Raw genomic sequence first — 25469 nt, 5'->3', positions numbered from 1 at the left:
GCATATGCGATCATTAATAAATGGACCCCATAATGTGTTAACCCAGTGGTTCCCAAACTTTTTTGAATCACGGCGCCCTAGACTATCAGCATTGTGTTCATGTCACCCCTAAGCCAAAAGTTTGTTATTGAGAAATTTAGGAAATAAAAGTAAATTGTGCTGACCTGTCATCCCTCGGTTCAGTTATGTGTTGGTAAACAGGTTTGTGCTTCTATTTGTCCACATATTAACATTACATTGCCTATAAATATTCTAATTTGGTGCTAGACCACCAATCTGAGCCTCTTGGGATGTTCGACCAGTGCGGTCGAACAGGGGCGCCACCCCATAGAGGGCGCACCCCTCCCAACCAGGTCCGGCGCTAGGTGCCTCGGCACCCTGTGCCATCCCGTGTACCCCCGCCCCTTCTCTCACTGTGCCCTCCCCCAGTGCTTATATATTCACTGCAACCGACGGGGTGGAGGTTGGGACTTTCCTACTGCCGGATCCCGGTGCCCCTGTGCGGCCGCATAGCCAGGAACATACCTGGAGCCGACCCTGCTCCCAACATCCCGATTTCAGAGTGACAGCACTGTCCCGCAGTTCCACCCATGGACCGAAGTGTCCCACTGGTGGTCTGGTCGAGAGGTTGGGCACCCCCACAGCTGTGCGGTGGTGCCGGACCCCCGGAGTAGCTGAATGCGTGCATGCGCGTGGCATCCAATCAGTGCCGGGAGATGGCTGGGGGAAGCCTAGCTAGTGACGGAGTGCTGGGCTCGCCCCCAGCGTGACATTACACGAGAGGCGTGCCATATAACGTCACTTAGGGGCATGGCCTATGGTAATTAGGCCATGCCCCCATTTCTGGTCGCACGCTGATTCACCGCGCGCGACTAGAAGGCGCAGTATACCCAGCATGGCACAGGGCACGGCTACCCCTGGAGCCGGCCCTGGCCACGGCACACAGTTTGGGAACCACTGTGTTAACCAATATGGCCAAACTCTGAAAACTACACTTTTTGAAGCTTGGTAAATAGGGGTCAGACCTCATTGATAATAATGAGGACTGCGGTGTGCAGCGCTAATTAGCTTTTTGCAAAAGATTCCTGTGAAAATCTCCTGCTTTAGGCCATTAGTACATAGCGGGAATACATATAATTATACAGAAACCACTGTTTCAGAGTTCTGTATAATTTTATTAAAAAGAGGCTTTATAAATAGGACCCTTATTCCTAGTGAAATCTCCAAAACATAAAAATTGTTCTATGCTGAAATGTTTGAACTGTTTTTCTTCGTCTGATGGCAGAGCCTCATAGTACATAGTACATAGATATACATAGTATATATACGGACTTTTTACATGTATTCCTCCCGTTGTGCTGGATAAACCCGCCCCTTTCCATGTTGGGAACGCCAGTGGACCCACCCCCAGCCGGATGATTGACACCAAGCTGTGTGCTACACTAGACAGACAGAGAGGGGGATTAGAGTGCGAGCACTGTGCAGAGCGCCGGCCGGGCCCGGGTAACACATGGCGGTGATCCCAGCCGCGGTGTGTGAGCGGTAATACAGCTTCCAGCCGTCACTGCAGGTAACTTGTGTAATTGCTGTGATCCAATCAGCCGCAAAGTTCTGTGCTCAGGCTGCTGTCAGTGTACACATTACGCCGGGACAGGTGCATGGGCAGTTCTCTAGCTAATCCTGGGAGCAAAAACCTGGGTGTGGGGCATAGACTACTAGTGTATAGTTAGTTAGTCTTTCATATAAGGCAGTGTTAAATTGTACTGGTGTTGTTTTGGCTTATGCTGATATAATAATAATAATAATAATAATAATAATAATAATATTTTATGATTATTATTTTTTTAAATAAATATCTGTGTGGAAGCTTTGTTTGTTACTGTATGTGCTGCCAATTTACTTGTACAACTAAACCAATTTGTTTGTGGACTAGCAGGTAGTATTTACCGTAAATTTTAAGATGCTGTCTACTGCCATTTACCTAGTTTATCAATATATGTGATAGTCGGTTCACAGTACATGGCTCTATAATATCGTGCAAATTTTGACTAGTTATTATTTTATACATAAGACATTTTGTAAAAGTAAATGGTAATTTTTTTGCATTTGTGCAATAAATACAATTTTCTGCTGTTGGAATGGGTTGGACTAAGGCATCATTATAAAATGGTGGGCAAGTCCCTGCTTTATGTATTGTTTGTTTTTTATACAGATGGTTATGATGTGCACAATTCCTAATGTTGGTGACGTGTGTGTGTGTGTATGTATGTACATATGTGTGTGTGTATGTATGTATATATATATATATATATATATATATATATATATATATATATATATAATTTGAATGAGACCTTTTTTATCCATAGAATAAAGTATATGTCATGCTGTAATAATATAAATCATATGAAACGGTCATTTTGTTTTGTAGCAAGCTGGCATCTGCCCTCTTTTTTTTTTTAAATAAGGCACCAATGGACACTGATCAGGAGACCGCAAAGGACAGAATACCCAGGTAATGACATTACTTTCAGCAGAATCCAAATGATGGGGTGATTTTGCTTAAACAATTTGAGCTTTTGTACATGTTATAATTCTATTGTTGCCAATGAGCTTTTAATTACTTTTTGTTCACTGTCCCCACATGAGCCTTCTGTATTGTAAGTTATCTTATTTAATCTCTATTTAAAAAATATTGATATATTAAAGTGTGTTCTAATTGTAGTTTTGCCTACTTTTGTAATAGTAGCTCCATGTATCTTAGTGTTTATAAACATGACACAATGAGGTAAGCTGTTCCTTGGCAGGCTGGCCATATCGGGATCAGGTGTATTATGAACAAATACTGTTTCCTGGTTCAGGAGGAGAAACCTTGTCCCACCCTTTTATGACCTGCACGCAGAGCCTGTCACTGTGTAATCACAAGTATCTGTCACTGTCTGGTACTTTCACTCCTATATTTCTATAAACACCTGGCATTATACAGAGCTAGCTGGCATTATACAGAGCTAGACTGAAGAGACGGGCAGATTATTTTCTTCCATCTACTCCAAAACTCCCCACAAGGGCACTTAACACTTGGTAGCTGACGTCCTGCTGCTTTTTTGAGTGTTATAATCGCTGCAGCAATGTTTATAAACTGTTCTTATTCTGTATTGTTTTGTACTGTAAGTTGCTGTTTTATGAGTTTGTTGATTTGTTAATGTACTTTGTGAGGCGCTGTGGAACCCTTGTGACGCCATATAAATAAAGGATGATAATAATAATCTGTCTGGAACCTATATGAACGAAAGTGTTAAATCCCTTCAATCCAATGTAGGTTCTGTAATCTGTCCAATAATGGTACATGCTACAGCATCTCACATACACATTAGCTGAAAAAGTGTCCCTAAGGCACAGATCACGGTAGTAGAGGGATTTGTCTTTTTGACTATCAAATTCCAAGGGGGGACAGATTTAAAAAGCTAAAAGAAAAGAAATGCATATTTTTAAAATTTAAAACCAGGATTTTTATGTATTTCTGGGTACGATAGAATCGGAAAATATTTGTTCATGTTACATGTGTACTTGAATAAGATTCATGAGAAAGTAATAAAGCATACAGAAGATATCTTTCCATATTCAGTCTTAGATCATGTTATATTGACTTTTGTTCTGACCTAAACATGACTGAATGTTTTTGCTTCGCTGCTTGAGCACCTTCTGTGGACTTTGTCCTTAGTTTGTACTTTGCATTTTGCTTTTAGCACCTATAAATATAACTGTAGGGAAACATTTAGTCAGTGAGATTTGAGCCTGACGTCATTTGTTCTGCTTCAATAGTGAGCAGCTCTGTATATTGGGTGCTTGTAGAGACATACTTTAATCAGCAATAAGATTGCATTTTGCTTCATGAAGAGTCACCTCGCTAGTCAAACATGTAGTGGTATGTTTTGCTTAAAAAAAAAAAAAATGTTTTTCCTAGTGGTTTTGCCATGAGCTTGTTGGGTGTTTTAGACATACAAAACCTGTTCCATACACTGACCTCACTCAGGTGTGAATCACAGAGGTATTTCTATTGACTGTCAGTATGAATCACATGCTTTGGCTTCAAACTGGTTAGTGCAGGCAGTGGCAAACGCAGGATTTCTAGAGGGGGTTTCCAAATGCTTGATTTTAGACCGAGTGTGGCCAGTCCATGAAGAGGGCATAATTAGCACTTAACCAGCTTTAATATACCTTCCTACCTATATATATATATATATGTCTGTCTGTCATTACTCAGTTTTGTTCTATCAATGTTGACAATTGTAAAGCGCAACGGAATATTATGCGCTATATAAGAAACTGTTAATAAATAAATAATAAATAAATATGCATCATACAAAGTGTATTGTGTGCCATAATTCCAGCATATACAGGACTAGAGATCACAGTGAGCCATTAGGTGCGGCAGTAGGTCCATCCTGCCTGATCAGAATGTTTTTATTTTAGATGTGGGCACCATTCCAAGACCATGCAGCACTAGTAACATTTTATTATATTTCTATTGAGGCAATGGTGTGGGCTGGGGAGGGGGGTTTCCAGGCAGACAGAAACCCCCCCCCCCTGCATTTTGCCTATGAGTGCAGGTATAACTGTAGGACTTTCCTCCATGAAGAATATCTCCATCTCCTGGTAACTGTGCCTGTAAGATGAGGCAGCTCTTCCATAGCCAGTCTAGTCTGCGTGGAGTCTCCTCAGAGGGACCCATTTATCATATATCTATATTAATGGGTGTTTTCGAGGGTTAACCACAAATATTAAGTTTCCCCCGGATGTATGAAGGAGGGACCGCAGCAGGTATCTGAGATCCCTCCATTCCCGCTGGCAGCCGCATCCCCCATATATATTTCTATGGGGGATGCAATGCTGCCAAATTTACCAACCGGCATTCCAGATATTGGTCCCGTAGCTAACGCCATCTGAAGATGGCGTTCGCCGCTGTAGCCTATGAGCTACACCTTGCATAATTAGCCGGCAGAGGGTTCCTCTGGAACCCTTCCGGGCAATGGAGGGCGTGCATGTCCAATCAGCGTGACTGCTCATGCGCAGCAGCCCTGGCAGCTCTCCAGGCACATCACAGGGAGGGGCTCCTTTTGGGAATAAATCCTCCCGAGTGACAATAGTAATGTACCTTCACACAGTGCGACTTAGGCGCATGTACAGAATGCATATAATCACTTTGGGAATAAATCCTCCCGAGTGACAATAGTAATGTACCTTCACACAGTACGACTTAGGCGCATGTACAGAATACATATAATCACTTTGGGAATAAATCCTCCCGAGTGACAATAGTAATGTACCTTCACACAGTACGACTTAGGCGCATGTACAGAATACATATAATCACTTTGGGAATAAATCCTCCCGAGTGACGATAGTAATGTACCTTCACACAGTGCGACTTAGGCGCATGTACAGAATACATATAATCACTCAATGGTGTAAATATTGGCATAATGTACAACTCTGAATCAGGCCCAATGTACCGTGATTGTGTTCAATAAATAAATTATGTAGCGTATCTGTCACTTTGAATAGTGTGTGTTTCTGTTGGGATGCGGTCAGAATCCAGGCGCCAGCATCCCGAAGGTAAGTTGGGGGGAGGGTTAGGTTTAGGGTGCGGGGAGGGGGAGGTTAGGTTTAGGCATTTGGGGGATAGGGTAGGGAGAGAGGGAGGACTAGAATACTGACCGACAAGTGTCAGCATTCTAATCCTGTCAGGATTCTGACCGTCGACATCCCGAGCGCCGGCATCCAGTACCCATCCTGTTCTGTTATCCTGCTTCCTACTTATAGGGCCAACCTTCATCCAGTGCATTGGCCTTGACCCTACTGATCTCTAAAAAATGCGTTATTAGTCAGTGAGCAGACCTGTGTCTGAGGGTTGTAGGTTTATAGGCGCTCGAAATATCAATGTTACATAATCATTTTATAGCTTTTCATGCCACAGATGTAAGCCTGGAGGAACATGTCATATAATACTACAGAGGTTGATTGAGAATATTTAAGAGAAAATGAGCCTCAGGGAGCCCTGGCTGTGGGTATACTGTATGTCTCCAGGTGACAATGCTCATATTGTTCTGGTACACTACTTGGCGAACACAGAGTTTACATCTAGCAGGGGCTTCATACCACATGAGATCTGTAATCTGTAGCAGGCATGAATGTCGGGAATTCGGGGCAATATGGGCTACTTGTCTGTTTAGGCTTCTGAAACGCAACAAAACAGATGACCTCAAACCTTGTTGAATAAAAATAATACAAAAAAATGTTTCCCCCAATCACCTGTATACTGACAATGGTTTGTTACTGTAGATTTAAAACATCTCATGTCCCATGGATGACTGTATGTTGTGTATTGTACGCTACACTCCTGCTGTTTCTGATATTGTGTTTTCTTAATAGGATCGATATTTATGGATTTGAACGACCTGAAGAATTTGATTATGCGTTTTATGAAGGCTTTCATTCCAGATACCTGGAAGTTCTCACAAGAAGAGCTATACAATGGTCTAAACTCATGCAGAAGTCCACAACCGTGGAGAAAAGCTTGAAAGGTATATTGTAAGAACAGCAAAATGGATGACTGAGATGCACAATGATTTATCCTAACACAAACGTATAGTAATAGTATAAGAACTGCATTTACTCGTCACTGTCAGTTCTGTTCTATTTGTGAAGCTATAGTTAGCATTTGTGACTATTATCATTGGACATTGTGGCGTTCTTATTAATAGTGTAATATGTCTGCTGAGCAGCGTTATGAAGAAAGCTGTACACTAGAAATATCACATATGATCTCTAGGACTTATTCTTTCTGTTTGACATTGACTTTTGTTGGCCATCATCTGTGTCTGGCTGCGGGTCCCGGCGGGCAGGGGGTGTGTCCCACCTCCCTCCCCGCGGCTGGCGCTGTGTGTGTACGGACGGTTTGCAGACTGCCCGTACACGCTTGCCGATGGACAGATATGTCTGCAGACATGTCTGTCCATCGGCTGTGCAGCACAGCCAATGCGATATGTCGGCGAACGACGACGTTCACCGACGTATCACAGGTACACACTGGCCAACTGGCCGCAGATATATTGGCCGATCAAATGATCGGCCAATATATCTGTCAGTGTGTACTCAGCATAACAGTCCGGGTTTTAGTGATATCCATGCTTGAGCATAGATGGTTAAATACAAATAACTGAGGTACTAATTAAGACACCTATTCTCAAGTATATCTATCCTTAAAGTACACTATTGTTGAAATATCATTTGATCGATGAACGATATATTGTGAGTGCATCGGTGGGTGTGTACACCCGATATGTCTATGAACATGTAATTCACAGACCTATTAGGTCAGCGCAGCCGCTTCTGTCTGTATGTATGGACGACCTGCTGACCCCCCCGTGCACTTGCTTCAGGGGCCGCCAACCTTGACCTCTCGACTTGTAGGGCAAATTTAAATGCATGCCCAATTGTGATGTCAGGTCAGACACATCGAGCAGCAGATTGGTAAGTGTGTAGAGCTTTCCAATCGGCCGTTCATATGGCAGATCTGCTGACCAATCCGTTGTCCTACTGTGTACAGAGCATAAATCTCACCAAAAAAACATTTATTTCCTTCACAGCATCACTACATACACATTTTTCATGAACTTGTACAAAATGTGTTTTGATACTGACTTAATATAGATCTTTTATATATGTTGGCGAGTGTCCTGTTCATTCTGGTTATAGTTATAAAGCTTCTGATATTTGTATGCAATGTCTAAGGCAGTATTTCCCAAGCTCATTCCCCAACAGTGCATGGCTTCCATTTTTCCTAGTTGGTGTACAGGTGTAGTCATTACTGGCTGACACATTTTGAAAGATCCACAGGTGGACCTAATTATTTCACTATGAAGAGAACTGGAAAACATGCACTGTTAGTACTCCCTAAGGAATGAGTTTGGGAAACGCTGGTTTAGGTATATGTTTCTATTGTTAGGTGCAGCTATACAGTATATTGTAAAAATATCTGATACACTGAAGGAAGAACATAGGGCACTATCTATGGGGTTGATGTATTAAGCATTGAAAAGAGTGCAGATGTAGCCCATAGCAACCAATCAGCTTCTACCTATCGTTTTATAGAATGTACTTGATAAATGCTCTCTCACCCCGCTAGTCAGAGTGAATTGTATGAATGCGTGTTGGTCTCAGACACTTGCCTATGTTGGTGTCCGTGACAAGAGTAGCCTGTGTGTATACTTCTTTGCAAACCAGAGTATTTCCCCATAAGGATAACAAAATGTATCAGGTGGCTATCTCTGATATACACACTCTCCTAGGGGTATATTTACTAAAGTGCGGTTTTTAGAAGTGCAGATGTTGCCCATGGCAACCAATCAGATTCTAGCTATTATCAGCTCGAAGGTACTAGATAAATGTTAAGTGGAATCTGATTGGTTGCTATGAGCAACATCTCCACTTCTAAAAACCTGCACTTTAGTAAATCTACCCGCTAGTGTGTTGTGGATTGGCTCACGACAGTGAGGAAAATATGCTTGTATCCAGGGCTGCCAATAGGCATAATGGGCATTATAAATGTGGGTTTTAGGGCCTCCTCTCCTTGAGAGATGAGTTTGAAAATGTATCATTTCAACACTCAACGTATTAATAAAATTAAGTTTAGAATACATTTTTTATTGTGTTTTGGATAAAAGCAAATAAATGCACCAAAACACAACATTTTAACATTGTTGTACCTCCTGACATGTGTCCCCACTTATGGACAGCCATACTGTATGAAAACACATTTCTCCAACTAATTTGTGGTGTTTTCATCATGCCAAAGTGAGTCATCTTCATACAACAGGCAGAATATTCAAAGAACCTTGAACCATTGGAATTCTAAGTATAACAAACTCAATACATTTAGATTATTCTCCTAGAACATCAACAAAACTAAATTAGTTGGGAACCACTGATCTATGTAATGGTTTATAAACTGTTGTGGCATCCTGGGGTGCTCTGGGCCACTTGCAGGGATGCCACAATTTGTTAGTCCAGGCCCAAATAAAGTTATTTATGGTCAATGTGATAGGCAAAACCAGTGCTGGCGGCTGCCATTAATAAAATATGTGGACAGACAGAAGCACAAAGGGTGACCGATAAGCACAATATACTTAATTTGATAAAGCTTGGTAACCACTGGCACAGATCATATCGGCACAAGAAAAAAAATTAAAAATATATATATTTTTTTAAATCTAAATCCAATCAGGCAGCACTAACGTTATGTGTTCACAAAGCCTCGGTGCCTTCCATAGGTGCCCCTGGCACAACATACAAATCCAACACTGGCGACACTCAGGTAATGTGAGATGACTCAGGTAGGTAATATCAGCTCTTTGATGTTTATTACTTGTTATCCTGATGACGATGTAATAAACATCGAAATGACGATATTACCTAACAGAGTCTACTTGCATTACCTGAGTGCGCCAGTATTCTTTCGATCGATCTTTTTTTTTTTTTCCCGGTAGGTAAGGTTTCAACTCTAGGGTTTCCCTGGAACACTTTGATGTAAAATTCACAATCTTTCAAGGAAAAAATATGTACAGTATAATGCTTTAGGCTTACAAAATAGCATCTCCTCTATGTACTAAGCCTTGGAGAGAGATAAAGTACCAACCAATTAGCTCCTGACTGTCACTTTACAGGCTATGTTTGAAAAATGACAGGAGCTGATCGGTTGGTACATTATTTATATCCACTTTGTTTCTCCAAGACTTAGTACATACACCTTCTAAGACTGTAATGTTAATCCACATAGCACATTTGATTTGAAAATATTTTGGCTCATTCATTGACAAAATTATTTCTGCATTGTAAGAGCAAATTTAACAACCAGAAAATGGTTCATACATTATGGCTCATCACTAAAGTAAATCTTCTAACAGAAAAGTAAAAATCCTCACTCAACTAGTAGTAATTGTTAGACCGTCTTGCATGACTTGGCTTGTATTATGTTAGTATTGCAGAGAAGTTCATGTTGAATTTTGACTTGTCTATTCCAACCCCCCTCCCCACTACCCTTCAGCTATGCTGTTAAATTCACTTGTGTGATGAGTGCTGAGCTTTACATCATGGATGGACCCTAACAATCTGTTGCTACAATCCACAATTTCTCATCCTGCAAAAGCAGACTCAGAATATGATGCACTCAGTGCCAGGCTTGATGGTTGGGATTGGAGTATCTTGTTTCAAATCAACGGCCAAAAAAATCCAATATGATATCCTCTTACCAGCATTTACTACTTGTCATTTCTGAATCATTCCGGTGGATCTTTTTCAGAGTGTTTTTTAGAACACCAGTGGTTCTTTGGTGACCTTCAGTGCACACTACATTGTTTAGTATGTTGTTGATGTGGACTTGAACATTGATATTCGACAATGGTTGTAATGACTGTGTACCCTTAGGTAGCCCAATTACAAAAACCTGTCAAACTGAGGGGTCTATGTACTATGCCTTGGAGAGAGATAAAGAGGACTGATTTAAAATGCCAACCAGCCTGTAAAGTGACGGTTACGAGCTGATTGGTTGGTACTTCATCTCTCCAAGACTTCGTAAATAGACCCCTGAACCACTTAACAGAAGTCAAATAACAAGCCCTTATATATTGAATTCACTGGACCATCCCAGAAGTGGAGCAGCATGTCCCTTCAGTGTCATACAGCTGTTTGTCATGGCATAAAGTATACAGAAAATACTATGTTTCTTTATGCTGATTAATACTGAGTGATTTCACTAAGATATGTCATTCTTAGATCTCGGGGAACACCTATCCGTGGCTCCTAAGGATGATTTGGGAATGATTATTTAATTTGAAAGGAAAACCTTTTCGGGTGTATTGCATTGACAAGCAGCCTATTCTGGTCTGCGATTTACATAGGAGCAGGAAAGATCCATAAAATTTTCTGCATTTTGTTTGATTTATGGTTTGATAGACAACCTCCTTATTCTTCTGATTTATTCAGTAAAGAGATACATTAGGAAAGGAATTCCTAACGAACATCGCTCTCATGTGTGGATGATAGTGAGTGGAGCACAGGCCCAGATGGAGTTGAATCCAGGATATTATCACCGTGCATTGGTAGATGGACAGAAGAATGCAAAACTTGTGGATGCTGTTGTCACAGGTAATATCCTTATATCCATGATGTAGACCTGAAGCACTGACCTCTTGCTTGCCTGCTTTTGGACAATACAAGTTTATATTTCTTTATTTTTTGTTTTTTTGATAAATCTGTCGCCTTTATTTCTATTTGGACCTTTCCTCTCTGATGCCTGTGGCATTCGGGTTGGGTATGGAATCCTGACGGTCACAATGCCGATGGTCAGAATACCTACAGCAGCATCCCTTAAAGATTTTGGCAAGTATTGGAACTCCAATCCTAGCCCTAACCCTCCCCTCCCGCAGCTTAACCCTAACTCACCCCCTAATGCCTAACCCTAATACTTGCCGTCTGAATCTGTCGGGATTGTGACTGTTGGGATCCTGACTACATCCCGCGGCATTTATATATAAGAAAGATGTGACCTTTTTCTGCTGGATTCTAGTAGTTCAAGAAGAAAGCTGTCACTTTCTTTTGCAGGTTAGGAAAGGTAATACTATTTACATTTGTTGTATAATGAGTTATATTAAACCAATCCAAATCGTGTAGGCAGACATGTTAGCTAAACTAATATTCCTGAGAATGCAGTCTATGATTTCAGCACAAGGCAGTGATATCACTCACTCCTAACGACTTCTGAGGGTGATTTCTCCTGAATATTTAGTTCGGTCTCCAGGAGGTAGTAACTGCTATGTAGCATTGCTCATATTGCTTTAGTGATGGATGGACTGTAATCCATATAACAGCAGTGGTGGCTTATGCCTCAAAGACCAGACCCATGTTCATGTTCTTTTCTCTAGATCAGGGGGTCATAAGTTATCTAGTTAAGCAAATTTGTATATTGGGGTACATTTACAAATACTAATGTTCACACAAAATTAATTAATGATATTATTAGGCAAAAATTACCTACATTTATTAAAAGGAGATAGTGCTGGGATAAATTGAGCTCCCTTTGACACAGTTATATAGTTAGTATTAAATTGTCCAAAGGTAAATGTATGTGTAATTATCGTGATATACAGTAAACCTTTAAAATGACAGTAAAAACTATACTTGCATTGTGATTTTGTGTATACTAAAAATGTCCCTGACAAAACCGATGTACTTGCTGCAGCATGAAAGAATATTTTAAATATTTTTCAATACAGAGAAAATTTCCATAGTTTATGTACACTATTAGCATGTGCAGAGTCATGTGCAGTGCAGAGTCATGTGCAGTGCAGAGTCATGTGCAGTGCAGAGTCATGTGCAGTGCAGAGTCATGTGCAGTGCAGAGTCATGTGCTACCAGCCCTGCTGTCTACTGCTGGAAATACTACTTACTTTATCAATGATTGATTTCACTGTTCTAAAGGTTGTACTTCCTCATGATTGGATGGAAGTCATCAGGAAGTTTGACCTGAGTCACTGCTATAGTTCATTTCCCTAGTCACTAAACTTTCTATTTTAAAGGTGATTGGTTTTATCTTGTGCTATGCTCTGGTCCCTATATGAGACTGTCCTAATATGCCAGGGAAAAGGTTTTCAGGTTCAACCCAGGCCTTCAATTGCTAAGCTGTTATAGATGTGGAAAACTTAGCAGACACTAAGGTACTGATACTAAACCTTTAAACTTAACTTTTAGTTTCAATTTTATGAAGCTGCATTTAAAATTTCTGTTCTGCAGATCTGAACAGGACGTTCCCTGATAATGTGAAGTTTCGGAAGAATGCAAGCCCTTGTTTACAGCAGACACTGCATAATGTTTTAGTGGCTTATGGGCACCATAATAAAGCTGTGGGGTATTGCCAGGTAGGTCTGGACACTTTCTGTAACTTTGATTATGGTATTATGCTTGACGGCAAAATAATTTTTATGCTTTCTTAGCTGAGCAAAATAACCCCCAAGGGGACATTCAATTTAAAAGCTATGAGCGAGAGTACCGGGCGTTCGGACTGCTATCCCTGCAACTGGCAGCCACAAACCTCAAAACTATCCGTCACAGCCATTGAAGTGCGCAGGTAATGCTGCAATGTTCTTCTACTGTAAATGCGCACATTGCATAGAACTGAATGTTCCTGAAGAGGTCTATGTGGCAAGTAAAATATAGGGGTTACGCAGTAGGTACTGAGATTACTGAATCAGTTTGTTTTCGGTGACTGAGCCACTTTAATGTTAGTGGAGATCAGTTAGAAGCCTGGTTTTCCTATTTAACATGTCATCACTTTAAATTTAGCAGTGACCTCACCATAATCGCACCATTTCCATGATCTTGGAACCTATTACACAACCCCCATAGCCTCCATGCTATGTGTAATTGTTTGCTAGATACAAACTCTCTATAGATCTTCAGAGGGACTGGCTGCACTGGGACCTAAGGTGAGCCTTCCTTAAAACCTACTCTATGGTGTGATTCCTCCATGAATGCACGGGCACTCCACCCCCAGTTTTCTTATGCCTCCGCTGCCCGCGACATTCCACACTGGCCAGCACACTCTGCAAGCCGGGCCTGCCCCATTCGTTGTTATAAACATGCCAGGCACAGTTCTCATTAAAATGGCCCTTGGGAGAGCAGTGATATACACACTCTTACAAAATTATAGCTAGTTACTAAAAAGGCTAGTGGCTTTCTATTCTTGAAGAGGAGGAGAGGAGCATGCCTAGTAGGAGAGGGACTGACCCCACAAGTGCCACTGAAAACATCCTTAATTCCGCCTTATGGCACTATTGCTACACAATGAGTGTCTTAGTAAAATTGTTACTAATGGTTAACACTATTCAGATTTTAGGGAAAACTAGTTGGAGTGTTCCCTTTGCTGCTTTTGGCACATGTAAATTCTTTTTTTTTTATTTGACTTTGTTTTTATTACTGTGCACTGGAAGGGTCACCTTACCTATCTTGATTTGTAATATAAGCATATGGTATCTTTTTAATATATATTTTTTCTTTTTATTCTAACCCACAGTTCTTTTTTTGATGTGGGTCAGTCATCCTTTGTTACTTTTTATTCAAAGGTCTTCTATAATACTGTCAACCCCTTGTCACTATTCGTGTTGACAGCATTGCTTTGTCATTCACATCCATATTATATATCTGAGTAGTTGCATAATTTAATAAGCCAGCCCTTTAGTCAGAAGATGCCAGTTTTCATTCATCTGCTGCTGACTGGTATTGATAACTTGCAGTGTACTGTATTGTACCCCATGCAGTCATGTTTACTGCTGTACCAGACTGGAGAAATATAAATCCTCTTCAGGTTGCAGTCTCATGTACAGCATCTTCTAGATTTTGCAGAATCAAACTTTTATGTAGTGTCTGTTATAGAATTACCCCCTCTCCCTGGAAGGGAAAATCATTCATATAATCTGAACTGTTTTCAATAGGAAAAGGTGAATCAAACAAAGGATGGTACTGTTTTATATGCACAATACAAGGTTAAAACACTGTTTACCTGGGAAAAACAGGGATCCGGTCCTTTGATCTACAGTAAAAAGGTAGACAATATCTAGATAGACACGAGATGTTAGACAGTCAATAGGTCGACACACTAAAGGTCAACATGTAAGAAGGTCGACGGGTACAAATGGTCGTCAGGGTCAAAATGACGACACATGATTATTTTAGGTTTTTTTGTTAGTGTTAGGCACTTACCGGGGATTCTGTATGATATCCCGCCAGACGTCAGCCCGGCGGATGTAATACCGACGCCGGAAGCTAGAAAAGGACCAGATCCCGACAGGGTAAGTATAGCTAGAAAGGACCAGATCCCAACAGGGTAAGTATCTAATCTATCCCTAACCTTTTCCCCCCCCCCTAACCCTCCCTTAGGGGTGCCTAACTCTAACTCCCCCTCCCCGCACCCTAATGATAGGCGTCGGGATTTCGACTCCTATCATTAGTACCTTGCCGGAATATGACAGTCGGCAAGCCGGCGGTCGGCATTTCCACCGCCTGCTTCCTGACTTCATACCCTTACCAGAGTGTTAGCATTAGGCACTTACCCCAATGGTTAGGGTCAGGCACCTATCCTGACAGTTAGGGTTAGGCACCCAGGCCTGCTGAGAGCCGCGGTGGGCCCGGGTAATAGGGGGCGTGGTCTAATCACGGGAGGCGTGGCCACACCCCCTTCCCGAAAAAATAAAGATATGCAGCGGCGCTGCGCGCTGGGGAGGGGGCGCTCTGAGCCCCCTCAGCCCTGCTCAAAGCCAGGGGGGACGCGATCAGTGTGATCGCTCCCCACCACAGGCATCGGAGACTGCTGTGGCTGCTGCTCAGCAGCCACGAGCAGTCTCCACTGCAGCTCAGCACACGCTGTGTGCTGGGCTACTGTGAGGGAGGGGGGAGCGGCGCCGGGCCCCTCAGGAAGCCCAGGCCCGGGTAATCTGTACCCGCTCCCCCCCCCCTCTCGGCGCCCCTGTAGGCACCAGGAGGGAGGGTTAGAAAAAAAAGTGCCGACCATATGCATGTCGACCATTTGAACCTGTTGACATTCTTATATGTCAACATTTAGTGTGTTGACCTTTTGTCCCTGTCTACCTATTGACTTTTTAACATCTGGTTTCTATCTATACATTGTCTACCTTTTTACTGTAGATCTTTCAATCCACATCCGGAAACACCTACCATTAAGTTTTGTGCCTGCGTGATATCCCTAGTTTCTATTGATTTGATGGATTGCGTTCTTGTCAACTTATTAATTAGGCTCGCTGAATAGCTGCTTCCCTTAGGTAGATCATGAGAGTTTCTGTTCCCTGTTCAGTGTTTCGTTTCTTGTGTATGTTGTTTGCTTGTGGCTTTGCATAGACTGACTGTCCTGTTGCCAATAAAATTGATCAGCCCCTGAAATACCTGGTAAACACTACCTGCCCTATAAAGCAATAATAGTGTGCTAGCCGGGTGGATGTTTGGAGCTGCTGAAAGTCCCGCACAATTAATATCCTGCTCAATTCTGCCCAAGTGTTCTGCAACATTCTGTCGCTATGGCTGCGGGTGTAAAGTTGGCAAGCATTGCTTGCTTGAATTTATTTCTACAAAAGGAATCAGACCGTGTAAAGTTTCTCAATGAAGTCTCTTGGAAAAACTGCATGAAGCATTGAAATTTGAGTCCCATTACAAAACCCGATTGTATCTTCAGCCACATACAGACTGTTCAACAGTGAATGATATGTTTTTTAATAGTGATCTGCCTTATGAGATGTACGATAAAGGATGATGTAGGTAGATTAATGAATATCCTATTTATGAGCTGAAACTAGAACGTTTATTCATGTTGCTGAAAAGTTATAACATGCCCCTGATGTCAGCCAGTCTACAAAGCTGCAGGGCCACTGATCGCTGTTACACTTTCCTTCTATGTCACTCTATTATAATTATCATCTTTTCCAAATACTGTGGACAGAACAAGCTGTTCTTTCTGGTAAATAATAAATTGTATTTCTCAAATGATAGGATTCATCCTTCATACAGTGATAGCAGTAAGGAGCAGGAATTGAGCTTATCGGGTGTTCTGGAATGTGTCTGGCTGGATGAAGATAGTGTATTGGGCATTTATGCTGAAATATGCACAGACAGTGTTCTATGAAATATTATTTTTATAGAGGGTACACGGTCAGATTTTCGGGAAGATATGAACGATAACGATTGTAAAAATCGTTACATCGTTCATATCGTTGACATGCATCGACGAACGATGCGCGTGCCTGCATGTCCGATAACGATATCTGATATTGACTGTTTGCAGTCAGATCTGGACGTTTCATTCATTTAAATACTGTCAAATCGTTCATTCATGAGATCGTTGGTAAAATCGTTCAAATCGTTCATAAGATCGTTGGTAAAATCGTTGAACTAGCAAGTCTGACCGTGTGTATGCACCATTAGTCAGCGCTGCTGTTAAATTATTGCATAGAAATACCCCCCTCCCCCCCCCCCGAATTTATATAACAATGTTGATTGTACTTGATGATCTATTCATATTTATTTATATCTTCCAACAGTCCCTGTTTTCATTGGACAATTGCATATTAACAGCAGTCAAGTCTTCTGGTCTGGGCTGATTGGGCTTATGTTGGGAGGTGTACTTTGTTTTTCATTGCTTTGTAATTGTTCCTTCCACAAGCTGACTTCTATAAAACATGTTCTTCTGTGTTGTTGCATTACATAAGCACTGTACAGTGGGTAATATAAAGTGGCTTACTTTTTTTTTTTTTCTTTTACTATATATCTGTGTCCAAAACCAATAGATTATTCAATGAAAAATCTGAATTCTTGGATAGGAAGGACACTGTTAGTTATGGTCAATATTTTGGCATGGAATGCTGCATCCACATTGGACTTTATTAGCAACATTCTTGTTCTAGTAGGATCAATTGTGTCATAAATAAGTGCATTGTGTGACCCCAGAAGCTGAAAAGTAATATTTGTTTCATAGTTAACATTCTGAACAGTCATGTTAGCAGTGCAGTCGTGACATGTCGAATGAAATCAGAAAGCTGTGTTTGCTGTATGAACAGAACCATGTGATAAAGATTCTGCCAGCGTTAACCTCAGATTATCATAATTCTGTCAGTAACCCCCAGCGGTAACATTGATGCTGTAGCTTCAGCACATTCTTGTATGCCTGTCTTTGGCAAGAGGTAGGAATGTAAGAACTTGTTAACTGGTCTACAAGCTCCCAGGCATCCTCTCTGGGTGAGTGGTAACATGCTTACTACTAAACACCGCACCTTTATATATGTCAGATTTTCCAAGTCTTTTGCCATCATCTAATGGAAATATTAAAAATCAAAACAGCACTTTACTCAGATAAACATTTGATTTTTTAATCCTATTTATTTTATACTGGTGTTGCTATGAATTGAACTTTTTAATGTAAAGTGTTTTTTTTTTTTTTTTAGAAAATGAACTGGCCATCCTTAAGTTATTGTGAATAACAATGATCTCTTCTTCAGGGTCCATCGGGGGTCCACAGGGATACCATAGGGAAATGTGGTTGGAGTGATCCAGGCACCAAACAGTTAAGCTTTCAGCTCTCAGGATGCCTCCAGTCCTCCTCCACATATACCCCGCCCCTGGCCACAGGCATTCAGTTTTGTTGTTTAGTGTGGCAGGATCAGTTGCACCTTCTAACTGGAGAGCAAGCAGCATTAGGCGTCCTAATGGACGCCGTTGCTGCTGCTCCATCTACCTCCGCCGGCACCGCAACATCAGTAACTGGACTGGTGATTTCGGCGGGCTTCAGCAGAGTTTGGCTAGCGGTGATGCTTGGACCCTGGACAGCGGCCGGGTACACAGAGCTGCAGGTGAAGGCACTCGCGGGAAACTGCGTGTTGCAGTCCGTACCTCTGGCGGTGGAGACCCGCTGGAAGTTGCTGTAGTGGGGCGATCGGTGTATCCGCTCCCCCACTAAGACCACTGGGGCATAATTTTCTGGTGCCAGGGAAGGTGGTAGATGCGGTGCTACGGTGATACCAGTGCACCCGGGGGTTAATGCAGCATAGGGTAGGTAGGCTCTCCCCGGCAGTCCCTCCCCCAGCCCAGACGGCGATCCATCCAAGGTTTTCCCATGTCTGGGTTGCTCCTCCTACCCTCCTCTGTATATGAGACGCCCGGCGACCACTTGTCTGTGCTCTGCTGAAGCTGCTGCTCTCAGGAGGTTTTGGGTCTAGTCTCCCTGTATACCTCTTCTCAAAGGCCAGGTCATACAGTGCTCAAATCCTACCAAACCTTGTGTTTTGAGTTGTTGATTCAGAGCCCATTGCAAGTATATTGTATGCATTGTATGTGACTTATGCTAGCTCTGCTGTGTTGTTACTGCCTTTATTTTCTGTACTGTCCGTTATAACTATCACTGCTATATCTCCTCAACCCTTTGCTACAGGTGTGTGGGGATTTTTTATTTTTTGTCTCTCAATTGTACTTCATATATAATTGATGTTTGAGAAGGCAGTTACTTTTAGACATAATAAATAAGTGTAACTGTAAGGGTAAACAGGAGGCTGAGGCCTCGGTGCTGGTCTCATGTAAAAGCTGTTTGGCGGGCTTGTCCTCATCAGTCCAGTCTACCAGGCCCTGTAGAGGAGCCATCTTGGGAGTCCTCTTTGTCTCCAGTTATGATGCAGCCAGTAGACCGTTTGGCTGGTCCCACGTTGCCTCCCATAATGGGATACCCACAGCAGTTCTGGGTATCCAAGGCTGTTGAAGAATGGACGGGGGCATTGAAAGACACTCAAATGCTACCAGAGAACAGCTGACACACATCTCCCACATACGGGAAGCGGCCTCCTATTTGGGAGAAGCTGCAATAGATGCTGGACTCCTGGCTTCTAAAGCATCGGCAGCTTCGGTTGTTGCTCGTAGAGCTCTTTGGTTAAGGTCCTGGAAAGCAGATGCGGGACCCAAAAAGGCTCATTAATTCCTGCCTTTTTATGGAAACATACAATTTGGAGCAGAATTGGATAAGCTAGTGGCTTCTCTGGCAGCCTCAAGTACTGCAGGTCTGCCATCAACAGCTACATCAAAGCCTAGGCAGTCCTCTTTTCGGTCCTTTCGTCCTTAGGCTGTCCTTTTGCTCTTCCCTTTCTCCAGACTGTCTAGTTCTCACAGGATAAACAAGCCGCAAACTAAGAGGTCTTGGGCGGTCATACCTCCAGCTTCCAAGCTGGTCGACAAACACTCCGCCTGATGGGGCGAGCCTCCTCCTGTGGGATCTCAGGGTGGATGGGAGGCCAACTTCTTCATTTTAAGAACTCCTGGCATCAAACAGACGCCTGGGTCCGAGAAGTGGTCTTTCAGGGGTATGTCCTCACCTTCTGGAGGGGTCCTCCCCAGAAGTTATTTTTACAATTCCATCATCAGATTCTATCAAGGCCTTGGCCCTCCAGCTGGCCATTTACTCCCTGTTGCAGGCAGGGATCATAATCCTGGTTCCTGTGGTTCAACAAGGAAAGGGTTATTATTCCAACCTGTTTTTGATTCCAAAACCAAATGGGGGTTATCGCCGTATTCTAAATATGAAAATCCTCAACAAGTTTATCCATGTACCCAAATTCCGTATGGAGACTCTTCGGTCAATTATTCTGGCAATGGAACCTGGGGATTTTATGGCTTCCCTGGACATTCAGGATGCGCATCTGCATGTGCCTATTATGCTATCCCACCAACAATTTCTACAGTTTGCTGTCCTGCAAAACATTACCAATTTCAGGCGCTGCCCTTTGGTCTATCAATGGCCCCTCTGGTCTTCACCGAAATAATGGCAGTTATGACAGCCCACCTCAGGCATCAGGGAGTCAGAATACTGCCATACTTGGACAACCTCCTGATTGGCACAGTCTCCAGCTGTTTTACAATGGTATCCACCTTTGACATGGTGGAATGTGCTTCGTTCCACTCCAGGCCTCTGCAGCAATTGATTCTCTCACAGTGTATTGGGCAGTATAATCTAATACGGTCCCAGAGGATCCTTCTCCGGAGGTTCAGCTCTTTTGTGGTGGCTACAAAAGTCTCATCTGTACAAGGGTCCGCCCTTTCTGGAATCCAAATTGGGTGCTCCTCACCATGGACGCCAGTCTTGGCGGATGGGGGTGGTGACAGGTCATTATACCTTTCGGGGAAAATGGACAAATGAGGAAAGTCACCTGCCCATAAACATCCTGGGGCATTGTGTAGTATACAAAGCGCTCATCCTGGCACAGGACCTCCTCCAAGGCAGGCCAGTCCAGATCCAGTCCGACAACAGTTGCCTATCTCAGTCATCAGGGAGGCATGCAAAGTCAAGCAGCCATGAGGGAAGTGGCAAACATTCTGATCTGGGCAGAACGTCATCTTTTGGCTATCTCTGCAATATTCATCCCAGGAAGTCCGCTTTCCAGTTAAGGACTCCCAAGTCATAAGGACATACACGCCGGAGAGTGGGCTCTCCACCCGGGAGTCTTTCAACTTCTGGTGAACAAATGGGGCCTACCAGACGTAGACCTCATGGCCTCACATCACAACCACAAAGTCCCCAGGTACGGGTCCAGGACTTCTTGGATGCACTGGCAGTGAGGTGGAACTTCCTCCGATTTCCCTCCTCCCAAGGGTCCTCAGGAAATTCAAACAGGAAGGCGGAACAGTAGTACTGATAGCTCCTGCTTGGCCCAGGCGCCATTGGTTCACCTACATACAGAGTCTCTCCATAGACACTCCGTTTCCTCTTCCTCTATGGTCTGATCTATTGGTGCAGGGTCCCTGCTTTCATCCGGACCTACCTCATCTGTCTTTGACGGCGTGGCTCTTGAGTCTTCCATCTTAAGAGCCAAAGGTTTCTCCAGCTTTGTGATTCAGACAATGCTTGGGGCACAAAAGCCTTTCTCTGCCCGTATCTATTACAGAGTTTGGCACTCCTTTGGTCACTGGTGTTCCCGGGTACTTGCTTTTCTCCAGGCTGGGTTAGACCTCCTGTCTCTGCCTGGCCACCCTGAGAGTACAGGTTTTTGCATTGTCAGTTTGATTCCAGCAAAGGATCGCTTCTCTGCCGGATGTTCGAATTTTTTTTTTTCAGGGTGTTCTCAGAGTTCAGCCACCCTTTGTCCAACCGGTGGTACCGTGGGATTTGTCTTTGGTTCTCAAGGGGCTACAGGCTCCTCCATTTGGACCTCTGGACTCAGTAGAGTAGAAGTGATTGATAGCGTAGACACTTTTTCTCCTTGCTATCTCCTCTGCCCGCAGAGTCTCTGATTTGGCAGCTCTCTCTTCACGCTCCACCTTTTTGATTTTTCACCAGGATAGAGCTGTCCTCCGTGCATGGGCAAGTTACCTTCCTAAGGTAGTATTCCCATTTTCATGTGAATGAAGAGATTGTGGTTCCAGTCTTCAGATCTGTATGTGGTTCGTGCTCTCCGTATCTATTGGATTGTACAAACTCTTTTAGGAAATCAGAAGCTCTTTTTGTGTTGTATTGGTTTCACAAACAAGGGTGGCCAACTAACAAACTCTGGCTCGATGGCTGCGCATGACTATCTCTCAGGCATACACGCAGGCTGATCTCCCTGTTCCAAACACGGTGACAGCACATTCTACTTGGTCTATAGGACCATCTTGGGCATTTTGACGTGGTGACTCTGCTGAACAATTGTGCAAGGCGGCCACGTGGTCTTCTGTTCACACCTTTCTTAGGTTCTACACCTTTGCCTCTCAGGATGCTTCCTTTGGGTGGCGGATTCTCCTTTCTGCTCATGAGTGTCCCCACCCTCAAGGAAACTGCTTTAGGACATCCTCATGGTATCCCTGTTTACCCCCTATGGACCCTGAAGAAGAAAATTTGAGTTATGGTAGACTTACCTTTGTTAACTTTTTGGTTTTTTTTTATCTTCAAGGTCCATAATACCCCCTACCCTGACGCACCAGGCTTCATTGGGTAATTTTTCTCTGTCACGGATTCCCTCATCTTCTGTGAGAGAGTGTTTCCGGTGTACATTTGTCCTTCCTTCTCCTCTTTCCTTCTCCTGCCTTGGGCTTGTTTCCAAAATGGAATGGATGGGCCAGGGGTGGGTTATATGTGGAGGAGGACCCGAGGCATCCTGGGACCTGACAGCTTAACTGTTTGGTGCCTGGATCACTCCAACCACATTTCCCCATGGTATCTCTGTGGACCCTATGGACCTCGAAGCAAAAGAGTTAATATAGGTAAGTCTACCATAACTAATTTTATTCTATATGATATTGCAATGCACATTGCACTTTTTTGTATATACTTGGAGATTATGTAGATACCTGTTAAGGGTCAGTTGTCTCTCTCTGTTTTTTATTGTGTTTTTCTTTTTATTACTTGTAGAAATAAATTGTTCATATATTTTTCTTCTTAAATTATTGTGGTTGATTATTCATTATTGGTATTTATACCTGGCAAGACACTTAACTACACATTGTACTTTATTACACAGACACACAGTGTTTACACATTTATATATGTATATAAAAAAACACGTCAAACCTATGTTTCCATCTAAATTTTTCTAAGGACTTTCATTTACAGTATTTGAATCATCTCGGTGTTGCAATAACTGATCTTGGTTAACCATTTTGGGAGGTTTTTGTTATGCGATTTGAATTCGATCCTGTCTCATTTCAGGGTATGAACTTTATCACTGGATACCTGATACTTGTTACTAAAGATGAAGAAAGAGCCTTCTGGCTGTTAGATGCCCTTATTGGACGCATTTTGCCTGGTATGTTTAATGTTTGTACCCAGTATAAAAAAGTTTGCTTAATAAAGACAAATTTTGTTTAGAATATTCCATTTTCTTGTTCTCTGCCAAATTCTAAAATGGAGGCATTTTATCTAAATGTCCTCATATTTAATGATTACAAGAGCATTTGTGAATTTGATGGTAGATGTTTCCATGAAGCAGACAAATGTACATCTTTTAATCTGCTTTTTTATGAAAGAACACATGTAAAGGCAGACTCCATTAAAGTCAGTGATGTATAAGTTATTTTGTATAAACATATATTGCATGTTTTTCGCATTATGTTATTATTTCTGTGTGTTTATGCACAGGGCTTGTGCAGGGTTTTTAGGCGCCCTAGGCAAAGCTGCACAATTATGCCCCTGCCTCCTCCAATCCCCTCCTCCCAGCTGCTCACATAAAAACATGTTTTCTAAATATTAATAAATATATATATATATATAATTTTTTTTTTTTAACTTTGAACTACAGTTGGCCTGGTGCCAGATTCACATGAAATACATTGGAAAAAAAAGCCACTCCAGCACCCCCCCTCCTTCCCATCTCCCTCTGTAAACATAAAATGATGCACCTCTCTACATATAACATTATGAATCTGTCCCCTCTATAAAATAACATTATGCACCCATCTCCCTCTGTGCACATAACATTATGCACCTGTCCCCCTCTGTGCACATAACATTATGCACCTGTCCCCCTCTGCAGACATAACATTATGCACCTCTCCCCCTCTGTAGACACTAACATTATGCACCTCTCCCCCTCTGTACATATAACATTTATGCATCTGTCCCCCTCTGTAGACACTAACATTATGCACATCTCCCCCTCTGTACAAGTATCATTATGCTCCTTTCACCCTCCACCTCTAGCGTTCACACAAACGTTTGATGTACAATACTAGACTTAATAGTGAAGTCTCAGTCTGAAGTTTTCAGCCCCATCCCCCAGCCAGCCCTACTGCTTGTCTCTCTGAGAGGAAGAGGAGGGGCTTAGGGAGATGAAAGCAGGCATACATCACTGCTGACAGGCAGCAGCCCGGGGGATGGGGATGTGGAGAGGAGTCCAAGCACTAGCAGTGACCAGTGCAGTGCCGACGTTGAGGTGACTGACAGCAGCATAAGTGGCTGGTTAGTGCCGCAGCCGCAAGGCTGGCCCAATGCAAATGAAGGATGTCTCTTTCAGAGACATCTATAATTTTTTAGTATAACAGATTTAGCGGGCGCCCTCCAGTGGCCGGAGCCCTTAGGCAGCTGCCTAATGGTGGCGCCGGCCCTGTTTATACAGCATGTGTCTTAAACTTACTAAAAAATTAAACAAATGCATTTTGTTTTCTTTAAGATTTGCATGCCCAACACTTAAATCTTTTTATTTATATGTTAATGATTGTCTGTGCAAATTTATTTATTTTTTAATTATTTATTTGACATCAGAGTATTTTGTTTTGATTAGAGGTAAGAATTACAAAATAAAACATTTTGATCTCATGATATAAATAAAATGTGAAAACCCAAAGACGTCAACACCTTTTATAGCAACTGTACCTCTCCCTTGCTACACTACAACATGTGCAGTATTTCAATACAGTGGCAGCTTTGACATGCCCTAGGCTTACAAATGTTTCTCTAACAGATTCCATCATTCTTTCCTTACCCATTTTGTTGCCTTTGTTCCTTTTCACTGTTCATTTGGGAATGTGCCAACTTGAAAGGAGCAGTGCAATATTATACTGGCATTAGTGTGAGTGTTGGGTTGTGCAGGAATGTGCCTTCTATTCACTGTTCACCTCTATGCTGTGTAGAGGGGCTCACAGCAAGCATTTGGTTGATTTATGTAATTTAGGATTTTGAGAACTTTTTATTTGATCGGTAGCTTGGTGCAGAGTTGAACGCTAGTCCATTTGCAAAGAATATATTCCGTTTTTTTCTCACTGTGCATGCATCTCATCCAAGTGTATGCAATTCTGGTCAATGCAGCCTAGTACATGGTATACAGTATGTATTTCAGTCACATCTCTACTGCAGGCTGAATAGGCTTAAGTGGGCTGTAACTAGGTGTCCTCCCATAGGCTGTTCA

The 25469-nt window shown here is 42.5% G+C and overlaps 1 protein-coding gene across 5 annotated transcripts in view; it reads left to right on the top strand.

The window, feature by feature from the left end:
* The first annotated feature begins 1391 nt into the window (after nucleotides 1-1391).
* GRTP1 (growth hormone regulated TBC protein 1) overlaps nucleotides 1392-25469 on the top strand; it is a 40692-nt gene continuing 16614 nt past the window's right edge. The window contains exons 1-6 of one of the 5 annotated variants that reach the window (XM_088458637.1): nucleotides 1392-1570; nucleotides 2469-2515; nucleotides 6502-6584; nucleotides 11044-11205; nucleotides 12850-12974; nucleotides 23276-23372. In XM_088458637.1, the coding sequence (XP_088314763.1) occupies nucleotides 2475-2515; nucleotides 6502-6584; nucleotides 11044-11205; nucleotides 12850-12974; nucleotides 23276-23372 (508 nt within the window). In that variant the 5' untranslated portion in view covers nucleotides 1392-1570; nucleotides 2469-2474. Of the gene's footprint in view, nucleotides 1571-1635; nucleotides 1655-2431; nucleotides 2516-6432; nucleotides 6585-11043; nucleotides 11206-12849; nucleotides 12975-23275; nucleotides 23373-25469 lie in introns of those variants that run through there. The other 4 variants (XM_088458612.1, XM_088458629.1, XM_088458608.1 and 1 more) reach the window with 4 other exon arrangements.

Source organism: Taudactylus pleione, unplaced genomic scaffold, assembly GCF_031769625.1.
Source record: "Taudactylus pleione unplaced genomic scaffold, aTauple2 ptg000041l, whole genome shotgun sequence".
NCBI classification, from domain to species: domain Eukaryota; kingdom Metazoa; phylum Chordata; class Amphibia; order Anura; family Myobatrachidae; genus Taudactylus; species Taudactylus pleione.
This window is presented reverse-complemented; position numbering and strand designations above follow the sequence as displayed.